The 27,998-nt window shown below is 37.7% G+C and overlaps 1 protein-coding gene across 4 annotated transcripts; it reads right to left on the bottom strand.

The window, feature by feature from the left end:
* Nucleotides 1-530: 530 nt before the first annotated feature.
* LOC122070513 (coatomer subunit beta'-1-like) lies at nucleotides 531-27,726 on the bottom strand. 4 transcript variants are annotated; one of them, XR_006137810.1, is made up of 26 exons: nucleotides 27,399-27,725; nucleotides 27,086-27,106; nucleotides 26,926-26,987; nucleotides 26,716-26,770; nucleotides 20,941-20,977; nucleotides 20,482-20,807; nucleotides 20,252-20,383; nucleotides 20,002-20,150; nucleotides 19,133-19,201; nucleotides 18,777-18,927; nucleotides 18,600-18,665; nucleotides 17,355-17,543; nucleotides 14,209-14,349; nucleotides 14,031-14,105; nucleotides 13,744-13,920; nucleotides 13,494-13,585; nucleotides 13,295-13,411; nucleotides 12,768-12,882; nucleotides 12,541-12,612; nucleotides 11,853-12,049; nucleotides 11,674-11,767; nucleotides 11,442-11,548; nucleotides 11,111-11,255; nucleotides 5,915-6,101; nucleotides 4,686-4,753; nucleotides 531-821 (listed from the first exon to the last, which is right to left on the bottom strand). XR_006137810.1 is itself a non-coding variant. In XM_042634677.1 (26 exons), exons 1-25 carry the CDS (start codon nucleotides 27,399-27,401, stop codon nucleotides 4,734-4,736), a joined length of 2,724 nt encoding a protein of 907 aa, XP_042490611.1. In that variant the 5' UTR covers nucleotides 27,402-27,726; the 3' UTR covers nucleotides 531-821; nucleotides 4,686-4,733. The 4 variants fall into 4 exon arrangements, 2 of the variants coding, with proteins under 2 accessions (XP_042490611.1, XP_042490612.1); XR_006137811.1 differs by having other exon boundaries at nucleotides 5,944-6,101; XM_042634677.1 differs by having other exon boundaries at nucleotides 5,990-6,101; nucleotides 27,399-27,726.
* Nucleotides 27,727-27,998: the final 272 nt, after the last annotated feature.

Below are 27,998 nucleotides of genomic sequence, written 5' to 3'. Positions count from 1 at the left end.
TTTAAAAGTTTCAAAAGATGAATGAAGGGTATGGGAGATGGGACCCAACTCATAAGGTGACCCCACAGCGTGGGTGAACGATCCGGACGCTATGTTGGTTGTAGAGCCTTTACAATCATCATATAATTTCTTATATTAAAGGATAGCATTAGTTAGTCTCTCCTTCGAATTGTCAATTGTCGGCAAGTGAGAACATGTCTCTCAATCATTTGGCATTTGGACCCAAACCCAACCCCCCGCCCTAGCCCCACAGCATTAAAAAGGCCCCCAGAGAATAAAAGAGAAAGAAGGAAAGAGATCCAACGATTAGATTCCGATTCTCACAGCCATAACCCAACCAAACCTTACACTAAGGAATCCAGCTCATACCCAAAGTCCAAACAACTCTGGTCCATATATAATAAATTTCACAACCCCTTTGTTTACAGTTATCCATATTTCTTTAAGCACAAACCTGTCAGCTTTTCAATTTCGAAATGATCAAATGATTGGTATAATAAGAGAGAGAGAGAGAGAGAGAGAGAGAGAAGGAAGCCCAAAAAAAATAATATTAAAAAAATTGTGGGGAAGAAGGGTTGAACCTGAACAAATCATCTCTAGCACAACTCTGCTACTGTAACTCACAATGGTACATTAAGGAAAGCTTCCAAGAACAAATGCCACTAAACCAATTGGAGTTGGGAAACTGATTACATAACCATATCTGTATTGGCTATGATGAAAAAATTCCATGGGCTCCGATACACCACACCACCCCAGGTTACGCCAAAAACAACCGGTCCCTGAATTCTCTCTTTCTGGCGTCTCTCCTGATGGTAAAACTGCAAAGATGACAGATACGAGCACTGTCAAAACATCTGCAACTAGAGATCAACTTTTTAACAATCAAATTGCAGTTAAGAATAAGAAAAAGGATAATGAATGGAGTCAAAAAGGCATCTTTCCCCACCAAATAAAAAGGCACTTTCCATGCTAATAGGGCTCTCCTCAGGAAAGCTAACCCTTTAGCAGCAGATGACAGCCCATCCTACTTTCGTTTATTTATTCACTCTTTACAGCCAATCGACGCAGACCTCCTAGGTGACACTCACCAATAATCTCTATGGTAATTCAGTACAACACAGGTAGCAAATTACCCCACCGACATATAGGAAGTAGGAAAAGTTGGATAAAGGGTCCCTCTACCACATAATTGCCCAAAGATGCAATTGTCCAATAATCCCATTTGTGGCCTTCAAAAGTTCTCAGGATAGTTTTGAGGGAATCCACACTAGCTCAAGCAAAAGAATCAACAGAAAAATCCTAGCACGAATAAAACCCGGTCCCCATTATCACAATGGCAATTCAGAAAATCAAGCAAAATATTTAAGATTTTTATTCGATGCTGTTAGAATTGATCCAAATAACAACCAAAAAAAAAAACTTAAAAGGTTCCTCAATGGTCATAAAAATTAATTGACGATTTTAAACAAAGGTCAATCAGGAAGAATCATTAAGAGGATCTGATTCGTTCACAATAAACCTTAGCTTAGTATCTAATACAAAGTTGTCAAGTGGTAGCCTAGGCGCCTTGCTGGTGTCACCTTAAATTTTTCCCCCCTCAACCGCCTTGGTTCGCTTATGCTCTGTGACAACTATACTCCAGTATCTTGGGATGCTGTCAGTTTTAACATGGGACATTTGCGCAACTTAAATTTCCCTGGATTGAAAGAGTTCGAACTATTTAATTCCATCCAAAACTTAGGCATAAAACTAAAAAACTTGTCTACTTCATTTAAAGCTTAATATTAATATATATATATATATATATATATGTATAAAGAACCCTGCCAGTCTGGCACAGGAAACGCCCAGACTGTGCAGGGTGCGAAAATACCACGCTGCCCCCCCCTTGACTTTCTGACTATGCCCCCATTGGCCCGCTGGTCTGGTCTCCTACGCCAGACTGGCAGGGTTCTCTTGCCCTATATATAACAAATTAATACTCGATTCTATTTTTATTTCTAAATTTTCTTACTGATATCTTTCAAAAATTATTTCTAATACTCAGTTACACAGATTTTGCAACCTAGGGGTCCTTTTTTTTGCAATGTGGAGGAAACTCCTTTTCTTCACCAGAGAAACGCTCTACTACATCACTGAAACTCAAGGCTGTGCTTAAGGTTTTCAAAACTTGGTATATTGAAACATAGTTTTGTTTGGAAAATCCCTTACCAGAATCTCCTTTTCGGAACCTGAAAGTTTTGTTTTAGGAAACCCTTTCCAGGAGCTCCTTTTGAGAACAAGAAAAAACAAATATGACATTCTGAACTGAATACCCCAGTTCAACTAGAGTAAAACACTTACAGATGAAAGACAAATAAGGGGGTGAAATGGCAAATCTGTTCTCTGTCAACTTCATCACAACTTCCATGTGTCAGTAGCTGCAAGAATTCCCTCATCACAGCTGAATATTTTCTAGTATACCCATGCAAAACTGTAAGGTCTCTCCTGAGCCTGCAATAGTGCCCCTTAACCTAGGACATCAATATTCCTGGAAGACCAGTGATTAGAACATCACTCAAGGATTTAGGACTCATCAGAAGAGACACACACATTCAGCCATATGTCACTTCATTATGGCTAGATGACCAGTACAATGTGTAGTTCTTTTTATTATTTTGTTGCACGTCTATATGGGGACAGACTATTATCTTATTTAAACACATGTTGTTATTATGCTGTAGTTATATGGGTAGCTATTTTAGGAAATAACTATTTAGAGGTTTAATATGTAGTTATATGACATTTGGGTAGTTATATTAGGAAACTGTTTTGTTATGTATTGTTACAAGGCCCTTTGTACTCATAATTCGAAGACAATGAATGAATGCATTTGGAACTTGTGAGATTACTACTTTCTTTCCTCCAGCATGAGTAACTCTATACAATTCTTCGAGTGAATCCAAGATGGCGTGAAGCCAAGATAGATTATCTTCTCTTTCGAATTCTATATCTACAGCAAACCATCCCTGTTTGATGCCCCAAATCCATTGTCTTTTGTTCCATCACATTTCTCCCAACCTCCATTTTCAATTCTTAAGAACCTTCCATTGGTTTTTTCAGCACAGCAGCACACCAATAAATCATACATGTTTGGCTGTGATGAAAGATGTGGTATCCCAAATTCCCTTGACCCTCCTTAGCCAAATCTCCAAGTAACCCAAATTTCCCTTCTTCCCTAGACTTGATTATTGCTAAATTTCTTACCAGTTCCTGTGTGAGTCCCAAATTTTCCAATTTTTGTATCAACTTCAGACCCAAAATACTTTGGATATTCTTCCACCAACAAAATGAGGCCTTGAGGACACAATGTTTGGAGTTAGGTAGTGAGTCAGCACTTCTTCACAGCATTCTAACCCATGAAACAGGAAAGGAAGGAACTGATCTATCATGTTTCTTTTATTAAAATTTCCTTCGCATACTTAGCATGAAATCCTACACGTATGATTTATTAGTTTGTTTCTTTATGGTTGTCCTTGTTAAGAATTTCTGCATGTATGCTGAGATATATGACTTGGATAACCTTCCCTGCCACCTACCTTTCAGTTAAGACAATTTTCTAGGTTTTCCAAACCTGTCCTACGCCAACCAGACCACCCCATCCCATTTGGTAAATACTCTTTAAACAAGAACTGCCAATTACCCAAAATAGCTTGGATATTCTTCTACCAACAAAATGAGGCCTTAAGTACACAATGTTTGTGTAGAAACGCAACCCTAAAACGATGCAGAAGATAATGGAAAAACAGAACAAACAATGCACATAGATTTACAAGGTTTAGCAAGATTGCCTACGTCCCCGGTGAGATGAGATCCTGCTTCACTATCAGAGAAAGAAACCCTCGCTACAAATATATAGCGAAAAAACTCTAATCCGGAAAGTACACAATTGCCCTCAAATAAAAAAATTCGAGCCCCCCCTACACCCCCTGCTATGCAGGGGGACCTCCTACCCCCCCTTGCAACCCCCACTGCCCACTAATCGGCTAGCAGGACCGCAGTCCTGCCTGTCGAGGTGCTGCACCAGTACTCCCTGGATTAAACTCTAATGGAATACAAGGCATCGTACACCAACAGTTTGGAGTTAGGTAGTGAGTCAGCACTTATTCACAACATTCTAACCCATGAAAGAAGAAAGGAAGGTACTGATCTATCATGTTTCTTTTATTAAAATTTCCTTCACATACTTAGCATTAAATTCTTCACGTATGATTTGTTTGTTTCTTTTTTTATGGTTGTCCTTGTTAAGAATTTCTGCATGTATGCTGAGATATATGACTTGGATACCATTCCCTGCCACCTACCTATCAGTTAAGATAATTTTCTGGGTTTTTCAAACCTGTCCTACACCAACCAGACCACCCCATTTGGTAAATATACTCTTGAAACAAACCAAAAAGAACTGCCAATTATTGAACCAGAACATTGTAAATACAATCTTAGGGATCAATAAACCAGGAAATATTTTGAGCTAGAAATTCTGGCAGGTCGATAATCAGATAAAGCCTAAGCATTTACTGAACAAACCCAAAATGATCCAGGGTACCAAGTATTATTCAACTGTTATGACAACCAGAGACAGTGAATTACTGAGAAAAGAGAATTTAAAATGAAGTTAATCTATGCACTAGCATTTTTCTCACCTTCAAAATAGGGTGTATAACATCTGGAACCGGATGTCTTCATGGGACCTAGTGACGTGGCGTAAGCACTGCCATGTAATCAAAAGGACAAACAATCAGGCCCATCAACACCAATTAAATCATCATGTCACAAGATTTCTTTTAATCACAAAGCAACATTGAGACTTTGTCTCCAATATTTCTAAAAAACCTAAAGAGATCTGGTGAAAGTCAATTGATGTAATCTAATGAAAAGATTCCTCCCAAGTGCAAATGACCAATGATATTCAGAATTAAGAAGCCCTAAAGGGGCAACAAGTTGGAAATTAATTCTACAAATTCCTTGGAATCTTGATGCGAAACCATGTGATAACCATCAGTTATGAGAACAATGCAAAGATGTACCTCCTTCCGAGGCCCAATCAAGTGATAACCATCAGATATCAGATAACTTCAATGAACTTCAGACCCCAAATAAAGAACTTCCACGAACATGGTTTTGTAGTAAATTTAAGACTAGTTACCCTACCACTCCTTTTAAATTCATACTGCAAGAAGACAATCATCCAGATGGAAGCACAATCTGACACCATGAGTTAGGATCTGACACTGCTGCGATTATAGCAGCAAAAATAACTACTGAAATGAGAAATTTCCATGCAAAGTCCATTTTGATCAAATACAAATGGGTTAAGGGATACCTTCAACGAGTCGAAGATCCTAACAGCAAATACCATGAAGCATATAGAAACTACATTATGCAAATGTAACTCGAGGTGAAGGGACTCATCCTCCAATCCACAGATCAAAGCTGTGACTCAAGCTTGAGTCAGCTGCTCAAACAAGACATGTGGAATAAATCCTGATCAAACAAGACATGAGGAATAAATCCTCACTCCCAATGAAGAGAATGATAATTTGAGCTTAAAATGTCTACCCAGAATTCTTGGGCACTCCAATAGTGACTACTGTCTAACAAAACCCAACACCTACTGTCTAACGAAACCCAACACCTCCCCCCCCCCCAAAAAAAAAAAGAACAAGAATGTGTTTCTATCAATCATAGTAGCGTATGTAGTAATAATAATATGAGAGAATTCACAAAGTGGCCACAGGTTTTCCTCTCGAAAGGGTGGGTGCCACAAGAATAGACAGGAGCACCCCTGCCGCAACCCATTGTATACAAGCCCATTAATATAAATAGCAGCCATATTAAAGGGCACATTATAGTGGGGAAAACAATTAATCACCGGAACAAAAATTGGATTTTCACACTTGCCCAACCAATTGCTTTTAGGCTGTCGGAGTTCCTTCATTATTCGTACCCCACTCTTCGTCAGCCTCGTTTCCATTAACAAGGACAGCTCCATCTGTTGAATCGGCATCCACTTCGATAGCCTCTTCTTGGCCCTCCTCTTCTCCGTTCTCTTCTATCACCTGAAATGAATAATGAAGCTATGTAACTGAACAGTACTACAAAACAAATCCAACAAGGGAAACTCAAACACAATGGTAATTTATACAATGAAGTAGGCTAATTAAAACAGGTGTAGATATCAAATGCCCATATTCAGAGAATAGAGCATTATTAATTAAGACACATGATATCACTGTATCATTTATGGCCAAATAAAACACACATTTTCCAATTTGATCCAAGAGATAAGGAAAAAAATGGACAGTTTTTGCATAAAAGTTTTAAACGAAAATAATACGCGTATTTATCTTTCTAAAACCAAAAGAATGCTTGTTTTTAAAACATAAATAATAAAATAAAAAATCTCAAAACACTCATTCTCTCCAAGAATCATAAATGGACCCCTTTCCCAAATCCGCTCCGCAACTCAGGTAGCCAGCCAAGGTCAGCAACCCCGAGTTCTCTAGCCAACTTAGAAAGCAGATGATAAATACGTTCCAGTAGATTAAGCCAAGGTGAGCTGCAAAACTAGTCAACATTTATGAGCAGAAAAATGGAAAGGTGTACTGAAGTTGTGATTTATCAATTTAGTTTTTGAGATGCTTGGTTTTCTGGCTGCATAAAGAAGAGCTTTAAGGCAAATGCGGTACAGTAAAGACAAGATAGACTTTACACTTCTCCTGCTAAAAGCTTGATTTGAAATTTCCAACAGTATCTATCCATCTATATATATATATATATATATATATACTAATTCGATATATATATATACTAATTCAAGTTGTTCCTTCCCCCGTTCCCCTTGTTGGGACTTGGTATTTGGAATTGACTTGTTTATAAGAAGGGATATAATTCGACGAGTCTTACAGTTATTCGGTGGTCCTTTTTTCACATGAAAACAAGAACATAAAATGGATTTTGTGGAGTTAATGCTATTCAATAAAATACTGCATATTTAAGATATTTAGTATGTAATGGAAGGGAGAAACTCATTTAAGTGTCCTGGCCTTGATAAGCTTATCAAAGCAGCCCATCTCCAGAGCCTAATTCAATTAAATACTTTCCTGTGTATTGGCTTGCATCACCATGTAAATCCATACACACCTACAGTACTCTGACCACAACTGTGCACTCTCCTAGAGTCCTGAATTATCAAACCTCAGTTGTATGCTTCACATACTCTGTTTGGGCTGAAAGTTCAATTTTTATCCATAAAATTTCAGCCACATCCAATCTGCCATATGGCAAATATTCTGGCTGCCTTCATAAGCTTATCAAGGCGGGTCATTCTGAAAAAAGCAGTACCATAATGGAAACTCAAATAAATGATAGAAACCAATGTAATTATTTCTTTCTTTCACCTAGAGGAATGTCTCTTAGGTGGGTTTGTATGTGTGTACCTACCACTGTAATTTTATTTTACCTTTCAACATTGTTCTATATTTGAAAAGGATTTAAAGAGGGTATCAAAGCCCGGCTGAGAAGAGGAACTCATATCTCTGAGAAGCTATTTGCCTACCAAGGAGGCTCATGAAAAGATACAGAGACAGCAAGAAGGATCTACATATGGTCTTATTTGACCTAAAAAATCCTAAGACAGAGTCCCAAGAGATTTAATCCCAGCATGTTCTGGTGAAGAGAAGGGTGTCGAGTAAACATGTGGATAAAATTAAAGATAAGTACAAAGGCATGATCACTAGCGTGAGATCTTTGGGAGGTCAAGGCAATGAATTCCTAATTACGATCATGTTACAACAAGGGTCAGCCTCAAGCCCTTATTTGTTTTTTATCATAGTTTTTAAGGCGGTAAGGCAACGGAGGCGTTTGAGGGTCTTTTAGAGTGCCTTAACGATAAGGCGGGCATAAAGCGTCGCCTTATCGACTAAAGTGTTCATGTGTAATTTTTTTATAAAACCAATCTATTTGGCTCAAATCCTAGTTGAATCCTATTACTCATATGTTAAATAAATATTAAATGTTCATATTCATACCAATGTAAGATATTCATCAAGAAAATAAATCAATAAAGTGAATAAACTAAGTTCATCTTCATCAATCATCAATCATCAATCATATCATCAATCATCAATCATCAATCATTAATCATCATAACATATTAACATATAATATAAATACATAATTATGAAAAAAAAATTATAAATATAAAGAAAAGAAGACATAAAAAATACAAATATTTACTATACTTACCTCTATGATGCCAAAATGAGTGCCTAAGTCCTAAGGTCATCCATTATATTTCTACTCCCGTCAAATAAGAATGAAGCTCACCGCTGCCGGAGCAAAATGGTGGTCTGGATCAATGGTTCTTCCTTGTTCCTTGATTCCTTCTCAAAGCCCTTTCTTAAAACCCTTGACAAAATCCAAACCCTGTTTGTGAATTGTGTTTTTGTTTTGTTTGTTTTGGTTATTTTTGATGGAGTAAAGCTGATCCCATACATCTCAAGTGTTAACAAAACCATACACCTACCAATAAAAAATCTATATTTGGAATCTTCATCAAGTAATTTTAAAATGTGTTTAAAAAAAAAAAAAACTCATAAGGCGCCACTTCACATAAGGCGGAGCACTGCCTTACCATCTCTAGACCGCATCAGCGCCTTAAAAACTATGTTTTTGATTAACATGGATGAGTCAACCAAGAGCATCCAAGATGAAGTCCTGTGGTGTATGCTCTTCGCCAATGATATAGTTTTGGTGGATAAGACAAAAGCATGGATCAGCGCTAAGTTGGAGCTATGGAGATAAACCTTGGAAGCAAGAAGCTTTAAGATTAGTACAACGAAGATAGAGTATATGATATGTAATTTTAGCCACACTATGATGGATAATGAGTTAATGACATGGTGAGAATTGAGGGAAGAGAGATACTGCAAAGTGACTCTTTCAGATATCTGGGATCAATTATAAATAACGAAGGCAACATAGAGGATGATGTTTCATAGAGAATTAAAATGGGATGGATGACGGAGAGGTGCGACCGGAATACTATGACCAAAGCATCCCGTTAAAGCTTAAAGGAAAGTTCTATAAAACAGTTGTACGACCACCTATGATGTGTGGAGGAATGTTTAGTTAAGAAATGTCATATTGGGAAGCTATGTGTAGCAGAGACGACGATGTTAAGATGGATGTGCGGAAAAACCAAAAGGATAAAGTAAGGAATGAACTTATTAGAGCTGATCTGGGAGTTGCCCCCGATCAATGACAAGCTCCAAGAAAGTTATTTGAAGTGGTATGATCATGTTCAACAGAGGCCTAAAGATGCCCCAGTAAGGAAGAGTGATATAATTCTAATTGAAGGAGCTAAAAGAGCTAGGGGCAAGCTTAAAATGACCACAAGAGAAGTTGTGAGGATCTATGTAGCCGATCCCATTTAGCTGAGATGCTCCTGACTGGCAGTGTTGTGCCTCTTTCCTCTTACTTTCATCATTCATCTATCATTTTTTCATCTTTCATTTGTCATTGTTCAATTTTTCATTTTTCTTTTCTCATTGCATTTCTTATCCCTCCTTTCTCATCTCTCCATCCCCCTTATCTGTTAAAACCTCTATTTTCCCGTACTTTGTTTTGTTTGGATCCATGTAGCCGACCCATTAACTTGAGATAGGCTAAGTTTGTTTGTTGTTGTGGAGAAGCAGCTTCAACCATACTACATCTTAGAAATGCACTGGTCTTCAATAAATTTGGGGCATATTTCATGTACTCTAATATATGGTTGAAGCATGTATTATATGTGGATTCCGACAAAAAATCTTAGTGAGAGTTTTAGGTTTCCACATTCTGTTCCTTCTCTGATCTTGGTTGTTCAACACATGGCTGGAGAATTCAGGATTTGCAACCAACTTGCTTGTGAAATTAGTAGAGAAAAAAGGAGGAAAGCAGGCAGAGTGGGGTCATGCTGAACCTGGTATCGTCTATGGTTTTTTTCTATCTACATTTCGTAAATGTTGAAAAGAAAGTGGCAGACACGTTAGAAGTTAAAATACAGTACATGGAGTTATGCATCATGTTGCAAAATTCGCTGAACCACAGCTTGGTGAGGAATGGGACTAGGCATTCGTGAAAGAGATTAACAGTATAGCCAAATGGCCCAAACCCATGTCAGACCAGATGAACTCCTGTAGTCATGTCTAAAATCTTTTTCCTTCACTTCTGAAACCATTTTCTCCAGTCAATGAGGCATACCAGCGTAGAATTTTTTCCTGGCAACAAAGACCTAGGTATTCCTTCATTCTAATCTTGCAATTTAACAAATATTTCTGTAAGAAAAGAAATGGATTTTGATAGTGTATTAAATGTGATAAACAAAAGTAACTGAAATCAATAGTTTTTTGGCAAACCACACCAAAATTTCCAACATTTGACAAATTCCTACTCTAATTTCCATATAAAGTCACTGCTGCTTCTCAACAATTCAAAGAAAATTACCACTAGAACTTTACTTCTCTCTTGCTTCTATCTCTACTATAGCCTTCGATATTGTGGACAAACGAGTTCACTACTTTAGGATCTCGTGGGAACACAACAAGACAAGACATGGGTCAAGATCAAGAATGAGGATTGAGGAATGACAAAAAGGATATCAGTCTCAGTTTGTCCATGTTTGATTACAAGATAAAAATCACTGCCTCAGAATTTACCTAGCATTATTCTTTTTTTTTTTTCGGGTGAATACCTAGCATTATTCTATTACAGTGAAGGATGAAAATATATCAAATTTCAACTATTATTTGCATTAACTATCAAAATAATTTCAGCTAATAATGCACAAACTGATTTTGATGTTTATTAATCTCTCTATAATGGAAAATTAAACAACTCCACAATTGAAATCTAACTTAAACAGGTACATCCTTTTAAAAACATAAATTTAAAACAAACATCAGCTGCTACCAAAGTGCAAGTAAATGAAGATACTAGGAAATGTCATTTTTACAGTTTACACAGTAGAAAAAGGTTAGCAATTGTAAAGCTGTAGTTAAAACGAGGATATGTAAGCAAACTATACCTCCTCATGACCAGTATCAGTATCTCCATTTTCCAATGGTGCCTCTTCCTCTCCATCAATTTGCATGCTTTTGAAAGCTTCCACAAGGTTGGCATTTGATTTCTCGGCATATCTCAAGTATTCTTCAGCAGGAGGGTAAATGCCCCTAATAGAATAGAAAAAATGAAAATATAAATAGTTCAGACCAAAAATGAAGCACAGTTTAGAAGCAAGGAAAAAAAAAAAGCACATCACTATCTGCAACATTATTCAGTGACAGTCTAATATTTATGCACGATCAAAGGAGAAAATATTAAGCAACATTCTTCATCACAAAGTTGAATCATTCTACCTTCCCTCTGCAACCTTAGATTCAACGGCAAGAGCAACCTGCCAGTCCTCAAAAAGATTAGGGTACTCTTCGGGATCTGCCAAAGACTCTGCGGCTTTTTGGTTAATCTGTACAGCAGGAAAAATAATTGTATCAATCAAGCAGAATTCGAATGTAACACGGCCCGAACCAAACTAATCAGATTGAACTAAAACAAAGAGAAATAAAGAAATAACACATTAGGGAACCTCACCTTATTGAGATCATTTCTCCAAATTGCAACTATCTCTGAGACCTTGCTTGGTAGATAGGAACGGGCCATCAAAGCAGCTTCAGGTATCCGGTTGCTGCCAAAGAGAAGAATGCCAACAACAGTGTCAACCAAGGAAACACTATGGCTGAGGACATATATGAAGGGTCCAAAGACTTTACCTTTCTACTAATAGTTGGAGGCACTCTTCCAATTTTCCTAGCATAAATAAGCAGAGAAACGCAACATTATTCTTTCCTTGCTCTTTAGCAAGAGATGCAAGTTTTGATATTCCTTCAGCATCTCCAAGAGCAGAGTATAGAAGCAACAATCCACTCAAGTCCATAGCATGTTGTAAACATTGTTCTGCCATTTCTAACTGCAGTAAGGAAGAGAGCATTTAATCAAAACATATTCCCTTAAATATCACATTGATGAAGTATGAACTGTAAAAGGGGGAAATTAAATTGGGAAAAAGCAGATGAGGCAACATGAGAATGAGGATGAATGAATCCAAAATGTTAAACCGAACTGAGACTCCACCAACAGAAATATCTTATTCATGAACTGGATTGTGACTAACTGGCCACCCCCTTGTTTTTCCACTCAACATAACCTTTTCTTTCGGACCCTTGACAGGAAAGAAAGGACATTCCAACCCACAGAACAAAATATAATTTCTGTGGTTTCAAAAAATAACAAATCACTTGACCATTTAGCAGTTTCTACAACCCAACATTGGATATCAATCAATAAAACTTACTTTCCAGATAACTGGGTTTGTTTATGCAAATATGTATATTTTTCTCTAACTGTAGGCAGCTTCAGAGAAAATAACTTCCTAGGATCTATTCATGGTAACAAGAATACCTTTCCAGTAGACATAGCTAATTCTCCCAACTGCTTCCATTTCGATTCACTTTGTACTTCTGTGGCGATTACCTGTAAAAGAATATGTTATGTCTTCAAAATAGAGAAGGGAATGATTACAAGACAGTATACTTGTGAAAGTAACTAAAAGAAGATCAATTGCCCGAATGACAATGGACTCTAATACTGGTCACCCTGCTAGCCACATACCATCAACAGAACCATACCTTTGCATCTTCTAGTCTCCCAAGTTGGATGGCCAGATCAAATCTGTAATTAGGATCTGTAGCTACTTCTAGTGCCTCCTCTAGCATACCTCGCGATTCCAAGAAACGAGCCACACTGCACCGAAAGTGCATTTTTTTTATCAGGATCTAAGGCATCGGAAAAGCTTAAGAATCTACAATTCAAAATAAGAAACAAATATTTTCTTGGTGGAGGAATGAGAAACAAACATGATGCAACAGAATTTCGGTGCAGTTTTTTATCAGGATCTAAGGCGTCGGAAAAGCTTAAGAATCTACAATTCAAAATAAGAAACAAATATTTTCTTGGTGGAAGAATGAGAAACAAACATGATGCAACAGAAAATGAAGGAAATCATTTTTTTTTTCCGGGGATCATCTTAAGCAATCTCATGAATATTTCCTGGATAAGAAGTACATATTATGTAAAGGAAATGATAACGAACTTTAGTGCTTTAACATTTTTCCAAACAAAAATATATAAATAACTGGTAGAATATGAAGCATACCTATTATAATGCTCCTTTGGAATTGAGGGTAGAACCTCATTTGCCCGTTCCAGGTCTCCACGCATCACAAGAGTCTTATACTCAATCATACTAAGAAGCAAGGTGTATCCCATAACACTGCATTTGGAGAACATGAGAGAAGAAAATGAGCACTACAATAGTTAGCACTGGAAGGACACCAGCACCCCAGCACACTTACTTGAATTCTTTGTCTATAAGATACACCCGACTTTGACTAGCAAGATAGCCCAACAAGTACATGGGCCGATCTAAGTGAAACATAGTTGTAACCTGAATCAGCATAATTAAGTATCAAAATGACTGCAAGCTATTCATGAAATTATATATAACAATTTTTTTATAAAGCAAACTGAACTAAGAAGACTCATCTAATGAGGGGTTTAGCAAAAAAGGTATTTGCAAACCCAAAGTCCATAGATACAGTATACCTCGCCACCAACACAGTAGTTAAGTCGCCAAGAAGAGTTGTTGTAAATGAAACAGTCCCCAACCCATATTCCTGTCCTGACTCGCTCATTTGTTTCATGGAGAAGCTCAAAAGCATCCTCAACACCCTGCTCATCTACTGCTCTTCCACCATCTAAATAAGATGACACAATATCTCGCTGCCACGTTAAGTAACAAAATTCAGTAAAGAAATTACAAGTTCCAAACCCCAGATATGGGTTGGAAAGAAAACATAGTACAGCAGAACATGCCCTAAAAGCATTCTTACATTGTACTTAAGGATGTAAAATGAAGTATCACTGGCAATTGCAACTAGATCTCCACTATCAGCCCAATATAGATTCTGGAGAACAGAAGAAATAAGACATCAACTGCAGTATAGGAAAAAAAAAAAAAAAAAAAAAGATGATAAACTAAGTAGCATTCTCAGCTACATCAATTCTTACTTTGACATTCACATCGATTCTTCGAAGCAACCTACATTCAGCCCAATCATAAAAGCAAATAAAGTCATTTGAGCACATCGCTAGTAAAGTTCCTCCAAAAATACGTTCAGCAGAAAATGTTGGTCGAATACTCTTCTTTTCCTGAAAATGTCACCACAGTTAAACTCTATCTGGAAAACCAATAAGAAAACTAATAAATTCAATCTGCCAATTTGATTGCAGAATAAAATGAGGCCAGCACTAATAAATTGAAATTAGCAAAATAAAATGCAAGCAAGTCACATGCTAAAAATGATATATGACTAAAAAAAGATCAGTTTTGCCCAAGATAAGTGAACAAGAGCAATTTGGCCAAAGAACCGGCATCAACCTTTTTATTTGAGGCTTATACATCAAATGTTCCATCTTTACATAACTCTTCCCATCCTTTTTCTTTCCTCAAACAAGGCTGTCACATGATTTAGAGCCGGACTAAATAGGACTGTCACATTTTGTGCAATGAAGTTTAATCAATAGATGATTCTCAACTTAAATGGCCAACAGCCGTCAGCAGATGAAATATTATGAATGAACCAAATGAGAGGGAATAACTCCCAGACCTGGCTGGGTAGGTTGAACCACAGGTCAATTAGTCCAATGGACTGCAACATGCAAAGAAATAAGGAATTTCTCTTCTTCTTCTTCTTCTTTTTTCTCTTTTTTTTTTCCCCCCATAGGCATCCACGAATAAGGACCCACTTTTTCTTCACCATGGTGAAAAGAGAATCTCCTCATCATAGAGATCTGAACCTTTGATTAGTAGCATGGGGAAGAGTATTTTCAACCTGTACAATAGGTAGTGAGAGTTAATGATGACATAGGAATCCAATCACAGGGTCTCATCACCAGTGGTGCAGGAATTTAATCTTCCCCATAGTGAAGGAAAACTTAAAATCCCACAAATTAACTGATTATGAAAAAGGAAGGGAGAGTATCTAAATTGAGTGAGCTACTGTTTTCCATTTTTTGGAGATTTTTTAGCATACTTAATCTCTCAAGGGATGTGTGTAGAAAATAAGAAGTGGACTCCAAAACAAGATCAGCCCACAATGAAATGAAGCACCAAGTTACCCTAGGGTTGCTATCACTGAAGTACTAGGAGAGAGAATAGATGCTGCCCAGGTACAGTTTTTAAGGTGTTAAAAAGTTGAAAAGTACAGTTTCATGTGAGAATAGCTTAGGGCCCCTTTGATAACGTTTCTGCTGTTTCTGTTTCAAGAAACGACAGAAACAGAAATTTCCATTTCTGGGAACAGAAACAGAATTTTGGGTGTTTGATAAACCTTGTTTCCGTTTGATTGGATGATTACAGTGTTGTATTTACATTCCGGTGGAAAACGATCGGCGGCCATTTGCTTGAAAAAATAGATGCTCCGGCATGACAGCCGACTATTTCCTTGAACAAGACAGGCGTCAGAAGCTGATGCTTCTTGGCAGCAAATACACCCCATCCCATAATCTGGAAGAAGAGGAGAAGCTACTCGCCCTTGTCACAGCCAAAGACAATGATGGAATTGGTATTGGAAGTGGTACCTCTTGTTGCTGAGGAAGAGGAAGAGGGAGGACTAGCTGGGTAGAACGACAGAGAGGACAGGACCCATTAGCGGACAACCACACATCTATACATTGGGGATGAAAAACGTGGCCGCAGAAGGGAATCACCTTAACCATTTCTTTTTCTTCGAATTCGTTCAGGCAAATTGGGCAATCGATGGGCTCCTTGACGTTACCGTCATAAGCGAACAAAGGAAGTGACTGGATGATTGAGGGGTCGATCCCAGAAGAGGAAACTCTATCTCTGAGTGTCTGGTGGTGGCGTCGGCAGCGGGGATCGTTTGGGGGATTATTCTCGGAGAGACAGTGAATGTAAAAGGAGAAGAATCCCACGAAGCAGAGCGCGGTGAGGAGTACCACCACTGTCAAAGCCATGGAGTCGGTTCCCGAAATGGGGTTTAAGAAACCCAAATCGACGACGGCTGACAAGATGGAGAGGAACTCTGTAGACGGAGCTAGTCGGAGACGGTGGTGATGGTAGTGATGCCAAACTCCGTCTTCAATATCGATTTTTGTGCCCCATTTTTGTTTCGAGAAACGAGCGAAACAAGTAAAACTTGTTTCGTCATTCATGTTTCTTGAAGCATAAATTGTTATAAATTTCAATTTATGTTTCAAGAAACAAGTGGAACAGAACACTTTTACCAAACGGTATTTATGTCGTTTCTTTGTTTCTGAGAACAAGAAAACACAGAAACAAGTTTCTGGTTACGTTATCAAACGGGCCCTTAGAGTTTGCTGGATAGATGGTTGATGAGAAAGGTCCAAGGAGTGGATTATGAAATTTTTTTGGTGGATTAAAATGGGTTTGGCTATGTAATAACAGAAAACAAAGAATATTGGATCCCACCTCATTGACTAGCACTTGGATAGGAATAGGAATGGGAACCAACTAGAGTTTAGAAGAGAAGGCTATAGGTGAGGTATGGAAGTTTTCTAAAGAAGAGATGGAAGAAAAGGGCTAGTCCTAGCTAGGGGAATAGGTGTCACAAAGAAGTTAAGCTAAAAAAAACAGAGAATAGGAGAAGATGGGGATAACCAGATGAACAACCTGCCAACTCAACTGGGGTTTATGCAAGCAACTACTGGCACAACAAATCTAGAACCAGTTTTATGAGACCCGGACAGACCTGGCCTCCAAAATGTCCAGGTTCTCGCGACCCCATTTTGATCAACATTGGTAAAAAATTAAAGAACCATATTAAAGCGGAGAGATGTTGGACAGTGCCTTCTAACATGCATAACAAGGCCACGACACATGCACCAGTCTCAGACACAGACCTCATACACCAACACATCAATCTATGTATTCAATAAGAATTCTTTATCAAAAAAACTGGTGAAAAAATATCTCTATTCAGTACTAAACATGTGATTCAGCAGTACTGACATGAAACACCGCATCCACATGTTGTTAATACTAGAAATGCGACAAGTGTGTCCTCTTTGCGTAGATTCCAACATAAGAAATAAACAGCTATAGTAGTTGCTCGCATAGAATTTCCTTCATTGAATAAGATTTAAGAAATTATAGACTAAGATAGGAATCAAACCTGGAATGTTTTACTAAAAATCTTAATTTTCGATGTACTCTCTCTAACAGCATATTCCCCATCTGATGACCAAACAAATTCCAGGGCTGAACCAAAGGATCTATTTCTCCAGGCTAGAGCAGTATAAATGATATACTCGCCATCCCCACAAACAACAACAAACCTCCCATTTGGATTGTGCTTTAAGCTCTGAATCAAAATTGCAATGAAATACAAAAGAAAATAGATCAGAATCTTATATCAAAAAATGTCAACCTGCTTTAACATTTAATAACTTTATTTGTTAACATTTAGAACACTGCAAAAGTGCCAAAAGATAAAAGCACTTGAACTTTAATCATAACATTGCCTGCAGAGACAATCTAAAACACATCAGTTTATGGATTTCTGTACTCGAGCTTTACATCATTAAAAGCCCCCAAATTTCTAGTGATAAATATATGCGTACTACTAATTTTGCTTTATGGATTTCCCATCCTGTTGGGAATGCTTTTCTTAAGAGAAATTAAACTACCATGGGAGCATGGAACAAGTAATACCAATTAGACAGAAGAGAGCTGTCTAAGAAAATTTGGAGGGGGGAGACAAGAAGTTTAATTGATGAGAAAATTCCAGGCTAAAAAAATAATGGGAAGCAGTTTAAAAGTTGAAATAAAGTATCTTTAAATTACAGAAATGCCAATTCACTGAATGGAATCTAGCAGCATTTCTCCAACTTGTTCACTGAGAACTTTTGTTAGGCCCTTTCTCCTGGTTGTTAGGAATAAAAATTGACCAACGAGGAAAGGGTGTCCTCTATGAAATGGACCCACCAATGCTTGCCACATGGCCACATCACAAGTGATCACTAGTCTCAATGTCACTGCTCACTGGCTAGAGTGACATCAAGAAGACAATAAAGAATTGCCAACTTATTTGACACTTTTCAACTGGTTTATTCCCATCATTGACACGTGCATTGACAATAGACTAGATCTGCAAAAAATCTAAAGCCCTAGAATACTGTATTCCTTTAAAAGCATTCTTCAAGCCGAGGGAGGAGGCTCCAATCAAACCAATGGGATGTAAAGGGATAGATTTCTAAAGTACTCCATAATAATGTAAGTAGAATTCCCATAATAGAAAAGCCATGGATTTTTTTTTTTTTTTTTGGTAGGGGGTGGGTTTACACGCATAGGAAATGAGATTACATAATAGTGATGTCTCAGTTACCAATTGCATAAGGCCAGGAATAGACCAACATACCTGAGGGTAAAGATCACAGGTTCCCAACTCCTTCACAGCCAATGGCAATCGTTCTCCATCTGTCACCTGAAAAGTATGAAACGCATTGATGGAATAGTCCAGTAACAAAGGTGGAAGTTTTCAACTTTTAGTCTCAAGTTATGCAACAAGTAGAATAGTCAGTGGGAGAGTTCAAACCTCAAAATCTGCCCCAACACTCCTAATGTTCACAGTCTGGATTTCATTATGCTTAGCCCATATAATTTTACCGCTACTATCCATACTAGCGACTGGCTCTTCTCGACCAATTTTTATCATAATAGTTCCTTCGTCATAACCAATCACAACCCTGTAAATTTTCAGTGGGGATGGGGGTGATAAGAAATGTAACTAATATTTGTAGACAAACATGAAACCTATATAAATTCCATGAAATGAACTTTTCATGCTTCGAGCATGAACAAAGTTTCAGCGAGCTAAATGCACAGCAATTCATATTTTGGACATCAAAATATATACATAACAAACAGAAACTTGACAGATAAAACACTCACCGGCGTGAACTTTTCATGTATCCAATAGCCCATACTCGCTCAAGACCATAATTCAATGTGTTCTCAAGCCTATGATTTCATAGTCATCGTCAGTAAAAGAGTTCAAACTAGGAGTTAATGGATATGGCAAACATTATATAGCTTAAACTTCAGACAGAGAAAATAAAAAGGGCTAAGGTGGGCGGAAACTGTACAAGGAAAAAAATGACAAAAAGGAGAGGCACAGCTAATGCAGCCAAGAGGCCATTAAATCCCTTGGAGACTTTTAACTCATTGAGAACAGAAGTCATCCAAAGGAGAGACATGAAAATTATAATTATGTCCCACGAATTGAAGAAATTATATGGTACACCCCATTACTCTGGAAGTATATCCAAGGCAGGGCATCAGTCCTCATTTCATGTGGCATGCAATGCTTGAGAGTTGATGCTTGAACTGAATAAGTTAAAGAAGATGAAGCCAAAACAAGGTAAATACAGGAGAAAAGAACATGATGTGAAAAGGAAATGATTCGGCAAATAAAACAAGAAAGTTCCAGCATATATAATTTTAAAGGCAGGTCCTGACAGGTTATCTGAAGGAAACTACATTTTTAAAGAACTGCAACAAGCTAATAACACCGGAAAAAAAGATGGAGGAAATTAGAAGGTTGAGTGAATCTGAGCTATCCAGCTTTAACAAGTCAAAAACAAAGAAAATTTAAAGAACATAAGACTCATTGCTGATTGCACTTAAACTAACAAACAAGCTAGCAGACAGAAGTTAGAACTGTATGAAACCATACAAGGAAATATGCATTACAAAACTTCCACATAATCAATCAGAGCATCATGAGTATACATCATATTGCATATAATTATTGAGTGTACCTATAAGTGGTTGCATGCCATATACGAACAGTCCCATCCTCAGAGCCTGTAATTATTATGGGAAGTTCAGGATGGAAACAAACAGCAGAAACATTGTGTGTATGACCTTCTAGCGTTTGGACACAACTTTTGGTTTGGTAGTCCCACACCTGTTTCAATAAAATTAATGAAAGAAATTGCAGAACTGATCATGTATTTTACAAAAACATGCATTAGTTAAAATTAAAAAATAAAAATTCAGTTGTCTAACCTTAGCAGTATGATCATCAGAACCAGTGATCAGATATGGCTTGTCACCACCAGTAAAGTAATCAACGCAATTTACCCCTTTCACATGGGCATCCAATGTAAAATTTGGGTCAGGGGAGCCAAGATTCCAAATCTGAACACATAATGAGTAAATCACAACACCATAGTATGGCACAAAATTATAAGAGGAAAAAACCACGTGAGAAGTTAACAACAAAGTCCCAGTCAAACCTTTATAGTCCGATCAAGGGAGGCACTAGCAAAAGTGTTGGTGTCTTTTGGATTGAATGTCACTTGCATCACATAGTGAGAATGGCCCTCAAAAATTTGAGTGCACATCCAGCCCTTCTCCCAATCCCAGAGTTTTATAAGCATGTCATCAGATGATGACAACACATATGGAAGCGTTGGATGGACTGCCACACACCTGATGTAATCTGTGTGTGCTTCGAACACTCTGACCTTGTCCATCGTATTGTAATTGTAAACACGTATGAACATGTCATCAGCTCCAACAACAATCCATTGCTTGCGTGCTATAAATTTTGCTGATCGAACTGCAAATGTATGATTTAACGTAAAAGGAAATTAGCAACCTCAAGAATAATCAAAATCATATCTACTTCTCCTCCCTTAACCCCCCCCCCCAAAAAAAAGAGCAAGAGAGAGAACATAATATAAATAATGTACCTGGCAACTCGGTGACCTCAAAAGATTTTACCATAATCTGGATAAGTTTGCACAAACTTTTTTTATTAGTACAGTCCAAAATATGTTATCCATACAACTAAGCAACATTTAGTCAAAATGATATAAGAAAATAAGGAAATCTGCCAAGGGAACATTAAAGGTAGGTTGCAAGTATATGCATGGAAATGTCTAGTTCCTTTAAAATGTTTAATAATGTAAGTCTGCAGCCTGCAAGTATTAAGTTTGGTATCTTATGGCCTTTAGTCAAACCCGATAACTTTATATAAAGTTTGAACATGATCCTAAATAACTGATATAGCTGTAGATATTGTTTATCTAGACTATGATTGGTTAAGCCTCAAAAACGCGTCATTGCCAACTATCACAAGAGGTCCTAAGGAATCAGAACCCATTATATTCATATATCAACTTGCCCAATCATGTAAGGCATACGTTCAACATCAGAATTCACAACCAAAATAAACGATGAAGGCGGAAGGCAGTGGTGTGGATATGATCACTGCTTCAAAGATCACAATTTTGCTAATTCTCTATCCAAGTGTGACACCCTTACCTAATGTCTCCTCTCAAACAGGTACATTTCCTTCTTCCTATCAATAGAACACTACATTATCAGTGTTGGGGGGGAGGAAGGAGTGGAGAGAGAGAGACCATCAGATTTGTTTACAATTCCAAATTAACACACTGTATATTCTGAGAGAATTATTACTGCACTCAGATGTGTATCACCTCACCAAAATAAGGGTTTTAATCAAAGATATCAACCCAAATGCAGAGTCAAGATCTTCAACCCTTCTACTTCACGGCCAATGCAGTGCAATATATTTAATGCCAAATTCAGGGGTATCTCAGTGACTTCATGTTCGCAGGAATCTAGGATTACTTTAGGTGTTCTGACCTTTTCTTGATGTAAGGCAGGATCACATAGGATCCATTTCAGTTGGGTGAGATGCCCAAAACCTAACCTTCTTCCCCCTTCTCAACCCCTCCATCGATTTTTCTTTTCCTTCTTTATTTTCTGTTTAGCCTTTGTGAGAGAGTGATTTGAGTGTGCTCAGAAGTGTGATTGAAGATCCAAGACCAGCCACCAAGTTCAAATTCAGGTTCAGGATCGATCACCATTGTCAGGGTTTTGGAGAGAGATCGACCAAGGCCAAATCTCCCAACCAGCAGCCATCTTCGGAAGCCCTTTGAAGGGTTGTTCTCCACATCAAGGAGGCCACTCGATTAGCAGCTTGGGTCCAACTGAAGATTGTACTAGGAGTTTTCCCAGATCTTCCAATTGTTTCCTAATTGGTAGCCTACATCAGATCTCCTAAACCAGCCAACAGTTCGAACTCATCTTTTGAAGGATACTAATACATCTTACAAGGGATTTTCACTCCAATTTTGAGGATCATCCGAAGCCAGAAACCTTAGTTTCTGAACAGTGGTCAAAAGTTTCCTAATTCATGTCAATAGCATATCTCTCAATTCAGCCAGCAAAATTTGTTCAGATTTTGATGGCTTGTTCCTTCATATAGGATTTCCATTCAATCCAAAGTTCAGCTCCATCTAAATTGTGGTTTGCGAGTAATTGAAATTTTCTCTATTCAACAAGAATTTCAGATCTTGCCTGGGATTAGGCCCTATGTGATCTGGCATTACATCAATTGGTATCAAAGCCTATCCGAAGATGGAGCCAAAAGTTCGCGATTTTTCTGGCGAGAGGGTTCCATACAAATTCCTTGATTGGCTAGATGATCTGGAACACTATTTTGACTACTACAACTTGACAGACATGCGAAAGCTTCTATTTGCTTGCTCCTGGATGAGTAACGGTGTTAGAGAATGGTGGAGCGTCCATGAAAGGCAAGTCCAAGTTCAAGAACGTGAACCTACGACTTGGGAAGACATGAAGCACGAATTGGTGAACCAAAACCAACCTGGACACATGAAAAGGCTCTTCCCTCGGCCAGAGTTCTATCCGAAGACACCTACAGGTTTCCAAAAGACACCCACAGGTGACAAGAGCATGAAGGAATTATTAGACCACTTGGCCTCTATGTTGCAACAAATTGCAAAGAAGCAACATGAGAAGACACCTCCAACCAATGAACCATAGTCAGAAGTTGAGATAGTGTTGAAAAAATACCAACCATTCCTAGTATCGAGGAAGAGTTAGTCATTAATTTTCCTATCAATGAGACTCATGTGAAAGAAGTTGAAAGCAACACTATAACTATGGTGGACACTGAGATCGAGCCTGTAGAGATTAGTGCTAATTGCTAAAACAATTGTGGTGACTATGGACAGCCAAGCAAAAGATCCTAAAGGGTTGGAGATTGAAGTAATGGTAGGCGAAATCGTTGAGGAGACTGTGAACAACGAGGACGAAGGACTTGAAGAGCCTAAGCTTGAAGAAGAGAAAGTAGAATACATGCATAAAGATGACCCCATGGACACATCTAAAGACATCAACATTGAGTATGTGGAATTCATATCCCCTTGAAGTACCTTGAAGAACATCAACCGTGCCTATACGACTACATCAATATGATCAAGGGGCTGCCTGAATTTTTCTATGGTTTGAAGATAGATGTGCACCATGCTAAAATCACCCTTACAATCTTCAAAATTCGAGGACGAATATTTTCTAAGTGTTGATGTAAAGCTAGATCATATAGGACCTAATCCTAGGTAAGATCTCAAAATCTAGGCTGAAATAGGAGAAAATTGAGAACTCACAAACCGTAGCTCAGATGGAGCTGAAACTTTGAGTAGATGAAGGTCCAATAAGGGTCAACAAACCCTCAAAAGATGAGACGGTTCCAATGATTGAATTGCCCGGGCTTCTAGAAGTTCACTTGAAGAAAAAATAGAGGCTCGATTTGCTGGATCAATGGAAGGGGCAAGGCTGCCAACAAACTGGTTCGATGGAGTCAAACCAGGACCAAACTTGGGACAGAACCGAACCAAGAATCGGTCAGCTTGTGCCCTCCTTTTGACAGCCCTATCTACATCATTTCTAAATTTAATTTAATAGAGCACTGGTAAAATCGTGGATTAATGTTTATGTAGGTGCATATCTATAGCAGTTTGGTGGGGTCAAGCATTCATTAAATGACCAAAATTAATGCTTAATTACCCAGAGAAATATCCAATCAAAGTTCAATGTTCAATGTTTTTTTGTGGATGTTCTCAATCTTGTATTACAGTATTTTTGTTTAGGTTTCTTGACTACCAAGGTCAATTAGTTCCTTGGAATTTGTATGTTATCCAGTGACTTACATGCCCATCTTATCATAAAAAGAAGACGTGAATTTAGGAAGCAATCTATTTTGATATTTAGAGGTTCTGTTTTCAAGGCTTTCGCTCACTTATTGCCTATTTTCCGGATTACCACATTATCAAAATAACCTAGGAAAGATTTTAATCATTTTTAACCGAAGAGAGAATATTGGCAAGCAGTGGATTTTACAGAGAACCACAAAATTTCTTGTCCAACACTGAAAAATCGAGGTGAAGAAGACATTTACCCCTTTTTATACAAGCAAATTATGCTGAACAACCAAGGGTAACCCTCGATTGAAATTGGATCTTTGAAAATTTTAGGTGAACCTACGATACATTGGGTGGCATACTGACATTATACAGGTAGAATTTTACATAACTATGAGGCCTATATCTAGGTAACAGCAACAAATAATACAAACATAAAATAGATGGGGGAAAAAAGAATTCCACAGATGGAGCCCTCAATATTTACATATAGATCTTCAAGACTCCACCTCAATTAATAATTTAAGGAAACCACCTTCAAAATCCACTCTGAGAAAGAGAGAGAGTATCATGGAAATCCTATTAAGTCAAAACTATAAAACCTAAAATCCTGTAACATCTTACTGGAATTCATCATAACTCTCTTGAATCAATTCAAATTCAAACAAACCTTAAGTCTCTCAAATGTGTTCAAAAACAAGATAATGATGTACCGGATATTGACCATATAATGGGGTATTCTAAATGAACTAAACGTTAGGGTCTATAAAACATCAAGTAGGCCAGAATCGTAGGGGTAAGGAACCACTAGATCAGAATTGGAGAAATTTAATAGCTTACCAAGGACTGATCTGATGGGGTTTAAACCCGGTCAAGTGGTATTAGTATGTAACAGATTTAGTGACTCGGTTAGAAACTCAGAAATTTAGGAAGTAAATATTTCGAAAAATGAAACTGAAATTAGAAACAGAAAACAGAGAAAGAAGATTCAGAAACCAGATTTTAGAGAGATAATTGAACCAGGATTCTAATATAGATTGAGAAGACTGAACTTTAAACAGAGACGAACAAAGGATTCAATAGATGAATGAATAGCAAGATTAATTATATCTGATTGGAAATTAATGTAGCTACTAATCTTGTGAATAGAAATAGAAACAAAACAGACTACTGCATTCAGCTTAAGAAATTCTAACTTTTTTGTAGGATAAAATATAGATAAAGGAGAGAGATAATAATTAGGAATCTACCTGATTAACCTGTTGAATCCACAGAAGAAATCATCAAATCAACAACTGAATCCACAGTGGTCCACTCCTGAATCCACAGAAGTAAACCTCTCGAATCCCACAAGAGTAAGCCTGAGATCCACAGACCAAAGTAGCAGCCACAGTTTGGTAGGATTGTAGCGCCTTACAGACTTATAAAGAATATTGCTAAACAGACTCAGACTCAAAAAAGGAAAGGACTAAACCAATCCTGAGCCGAAAGGGAAACATGAACCGACTAGGATACTGAAATTATAAGAAAAACAGCTTGAAAACAAGACTGGAATAATAGTAAACTATTCCATCCTAATTGAGTGTTGATGACAAGTCCTATCAAACTGTTTTCCTAGATATCCACAAATTAGCCGATCAAATCCGAAAGAGTAAGCACTAAGCAACGCCCAGAAACCTAATATTAAATAAAAGAAATTAGAGTCCTAAATAAAGCCCACGATTGCTGGTTCCTAGGGTGAACCACAACTGAACTGCAGGGTCTGGAAAGAACCATAAGACTGTTTAAAGTTGGATTAGACCAAACAGCGGGATATTCCTCTTCTTCTCTTGTAAGTTGTAACTAACTACCAAACTGAAAACTGCAACATCATAAGATAGTCTTGGAAGATTCTTTAAATATGAAAGCCAGGTTCTTCCTTAGGCCAAAAATTGCAACAACTATCGGCAAGTCACAATGCAAACAGACCTGGCTTTCATATTTAAAGAATATGCTTTTTGACCAAGATACTTCTTTACATATAATACATTCATTATGGTTACACAATTTTAGTCTAGAGGATCCCACTAAATGGAATATGACATATGATGTGTATAGGGTTTGTTTAGATAATAGTATATCACCAATGTATTGCCATCCATCACTTGCAAGTTGCACACCCATTCATACCTAGTGTGTCCTCACTCGTCCTAGATCCAATGACAATGATGCATTACCATAGTAGAACGGGGGGAAAGAAACTATGAGCTTCATATAGCACTATTTGTCATCTACCTGGCTTGCTATCTACCCTTTTCGACGGGAGTTAACACAGAGAATGGCTTCAGTGCATCGATTGTACTGTGGCTATACAGAGTAATGGCTATAAGCACATTAAATGTCCAAATGTTGAATACTATAACATCAAACACATGTTCAAGTGGCATCTAGGACTAGGAAAAATGCATGCTCAAACAAGCAGGGGGAACATTGTATAAAAGATAAGTTCCTCACCTGGGACTGGTAGTTCCAGACGCATACAGATCCCGAATAAAGGCTTGCGAGAATCCTAGAGGAAGTAATTCAATGCAGGTTATACTTTAGCAAACCAAATAGAATTCTACAGAAGTACACACTTTATTCTCACTTAAAACTAGTGATATGTTTGAATAAATCCAGATATGCAGATAATGTGGTGATATTTTACACCATAATTAATATTACCATGGTTCTGTTGGATGTAGATCCACGGATTTTACTCTCTCTGATCTTTGTGCAAGTTTTCTCTGATCCAGAGTTTATCATCAGCAACGTATTCAAAAAATAAATGAAATAAAATTAATAAAATATTTACACACAATCTAGAGGCAGTGAAAAGAAATACCTTGATTTCGAGTCTGAGAGGCTGCAGCAGCGACATAACCACGCAAACAATTAAGCGAAACAATAGGGGAAAAAGATATCAATTCTCTATTCAAAACGAGATCTTTGGGGAAAAATCAGAACCTAAACTGATGCCAAGTCCAGCAGGAAAACTATAAAATTACAAATTGTTTCAAATCTAAACAAACAGGTAAATAATTCAAGCACCTAAGCATCAACTGAATTGCTTACAAGAAATCGATTTATATGTTCCTCAGATCTAAGCAATATCCAAATATAAAAATCAAAACAACAATGAGAACGATAAATGCTACCATTATTGCGGCTGAAACAACGAGAAGAGATCCCTAATCGAAGAATTGCTCAGGCAATCAGAGATCGAGAACCACAAGCCCTACAGATCCAGACAATTTTGATACTGAAGAGATCAGATAATAGAGCTTCGACTGATAATCCTTAGGAAAAAATGCTCGCAACGACGAGAGAGCGAGCAAGCGAGAGGCTTTGCTTCTGTTCGTAAAATATTATGAGGAGAAGTGAAGCTGTGAAGGGGAAAACCAAGAAAAGGTTGGGGAAAATTGATCCGTTCGGTATAGCTGGGGAAATATTGAAGGTTTCAATATATTTACGTAACTGCCACTGCATTAGACTTCGGTGGATACATTTTATGGATCTACTGGTGCTAAATTTCTACATGAATGCGTTGACGCTTCCTAGATAAATTGGACGGACCAGATCATATGACGCCTCTGTAATTTTTATTTTTTTTTGGATAAACAAAAAAATTAAAATCAAAGATGAGACTCAAGAGAGGCAGAGAGGAAGAGGGGGAGGGACTTCAAGCGAAAGGGAGAAGCCAGCCACATTGTTAGACGTCTGGTTATAAGAATTATGTGAGACGTCTGATTATATGA

The sequence above is a fragment of the Macadamia integrifolia genome, unplaced genomic scaffold (genome assembly GCF_013358625.1).
Source record: "Macadamia integrifolia cultivar HAES 741 unplaced genomic scaffold, SCU_Mint_v3 scaffold94, whole genome shotgun sequence".
Lineage (NCBI taxonomy): Eukaryota > Viridiplantae > Streptophyta > Magnoliopsida > Proteales > Proteaceae > Macadamia > Macadamia integrifolia.
Note: the sequence above shows the minus strand (reverse complement) of the source record. Positions and strands in the feature narration are given on the sequence as shown.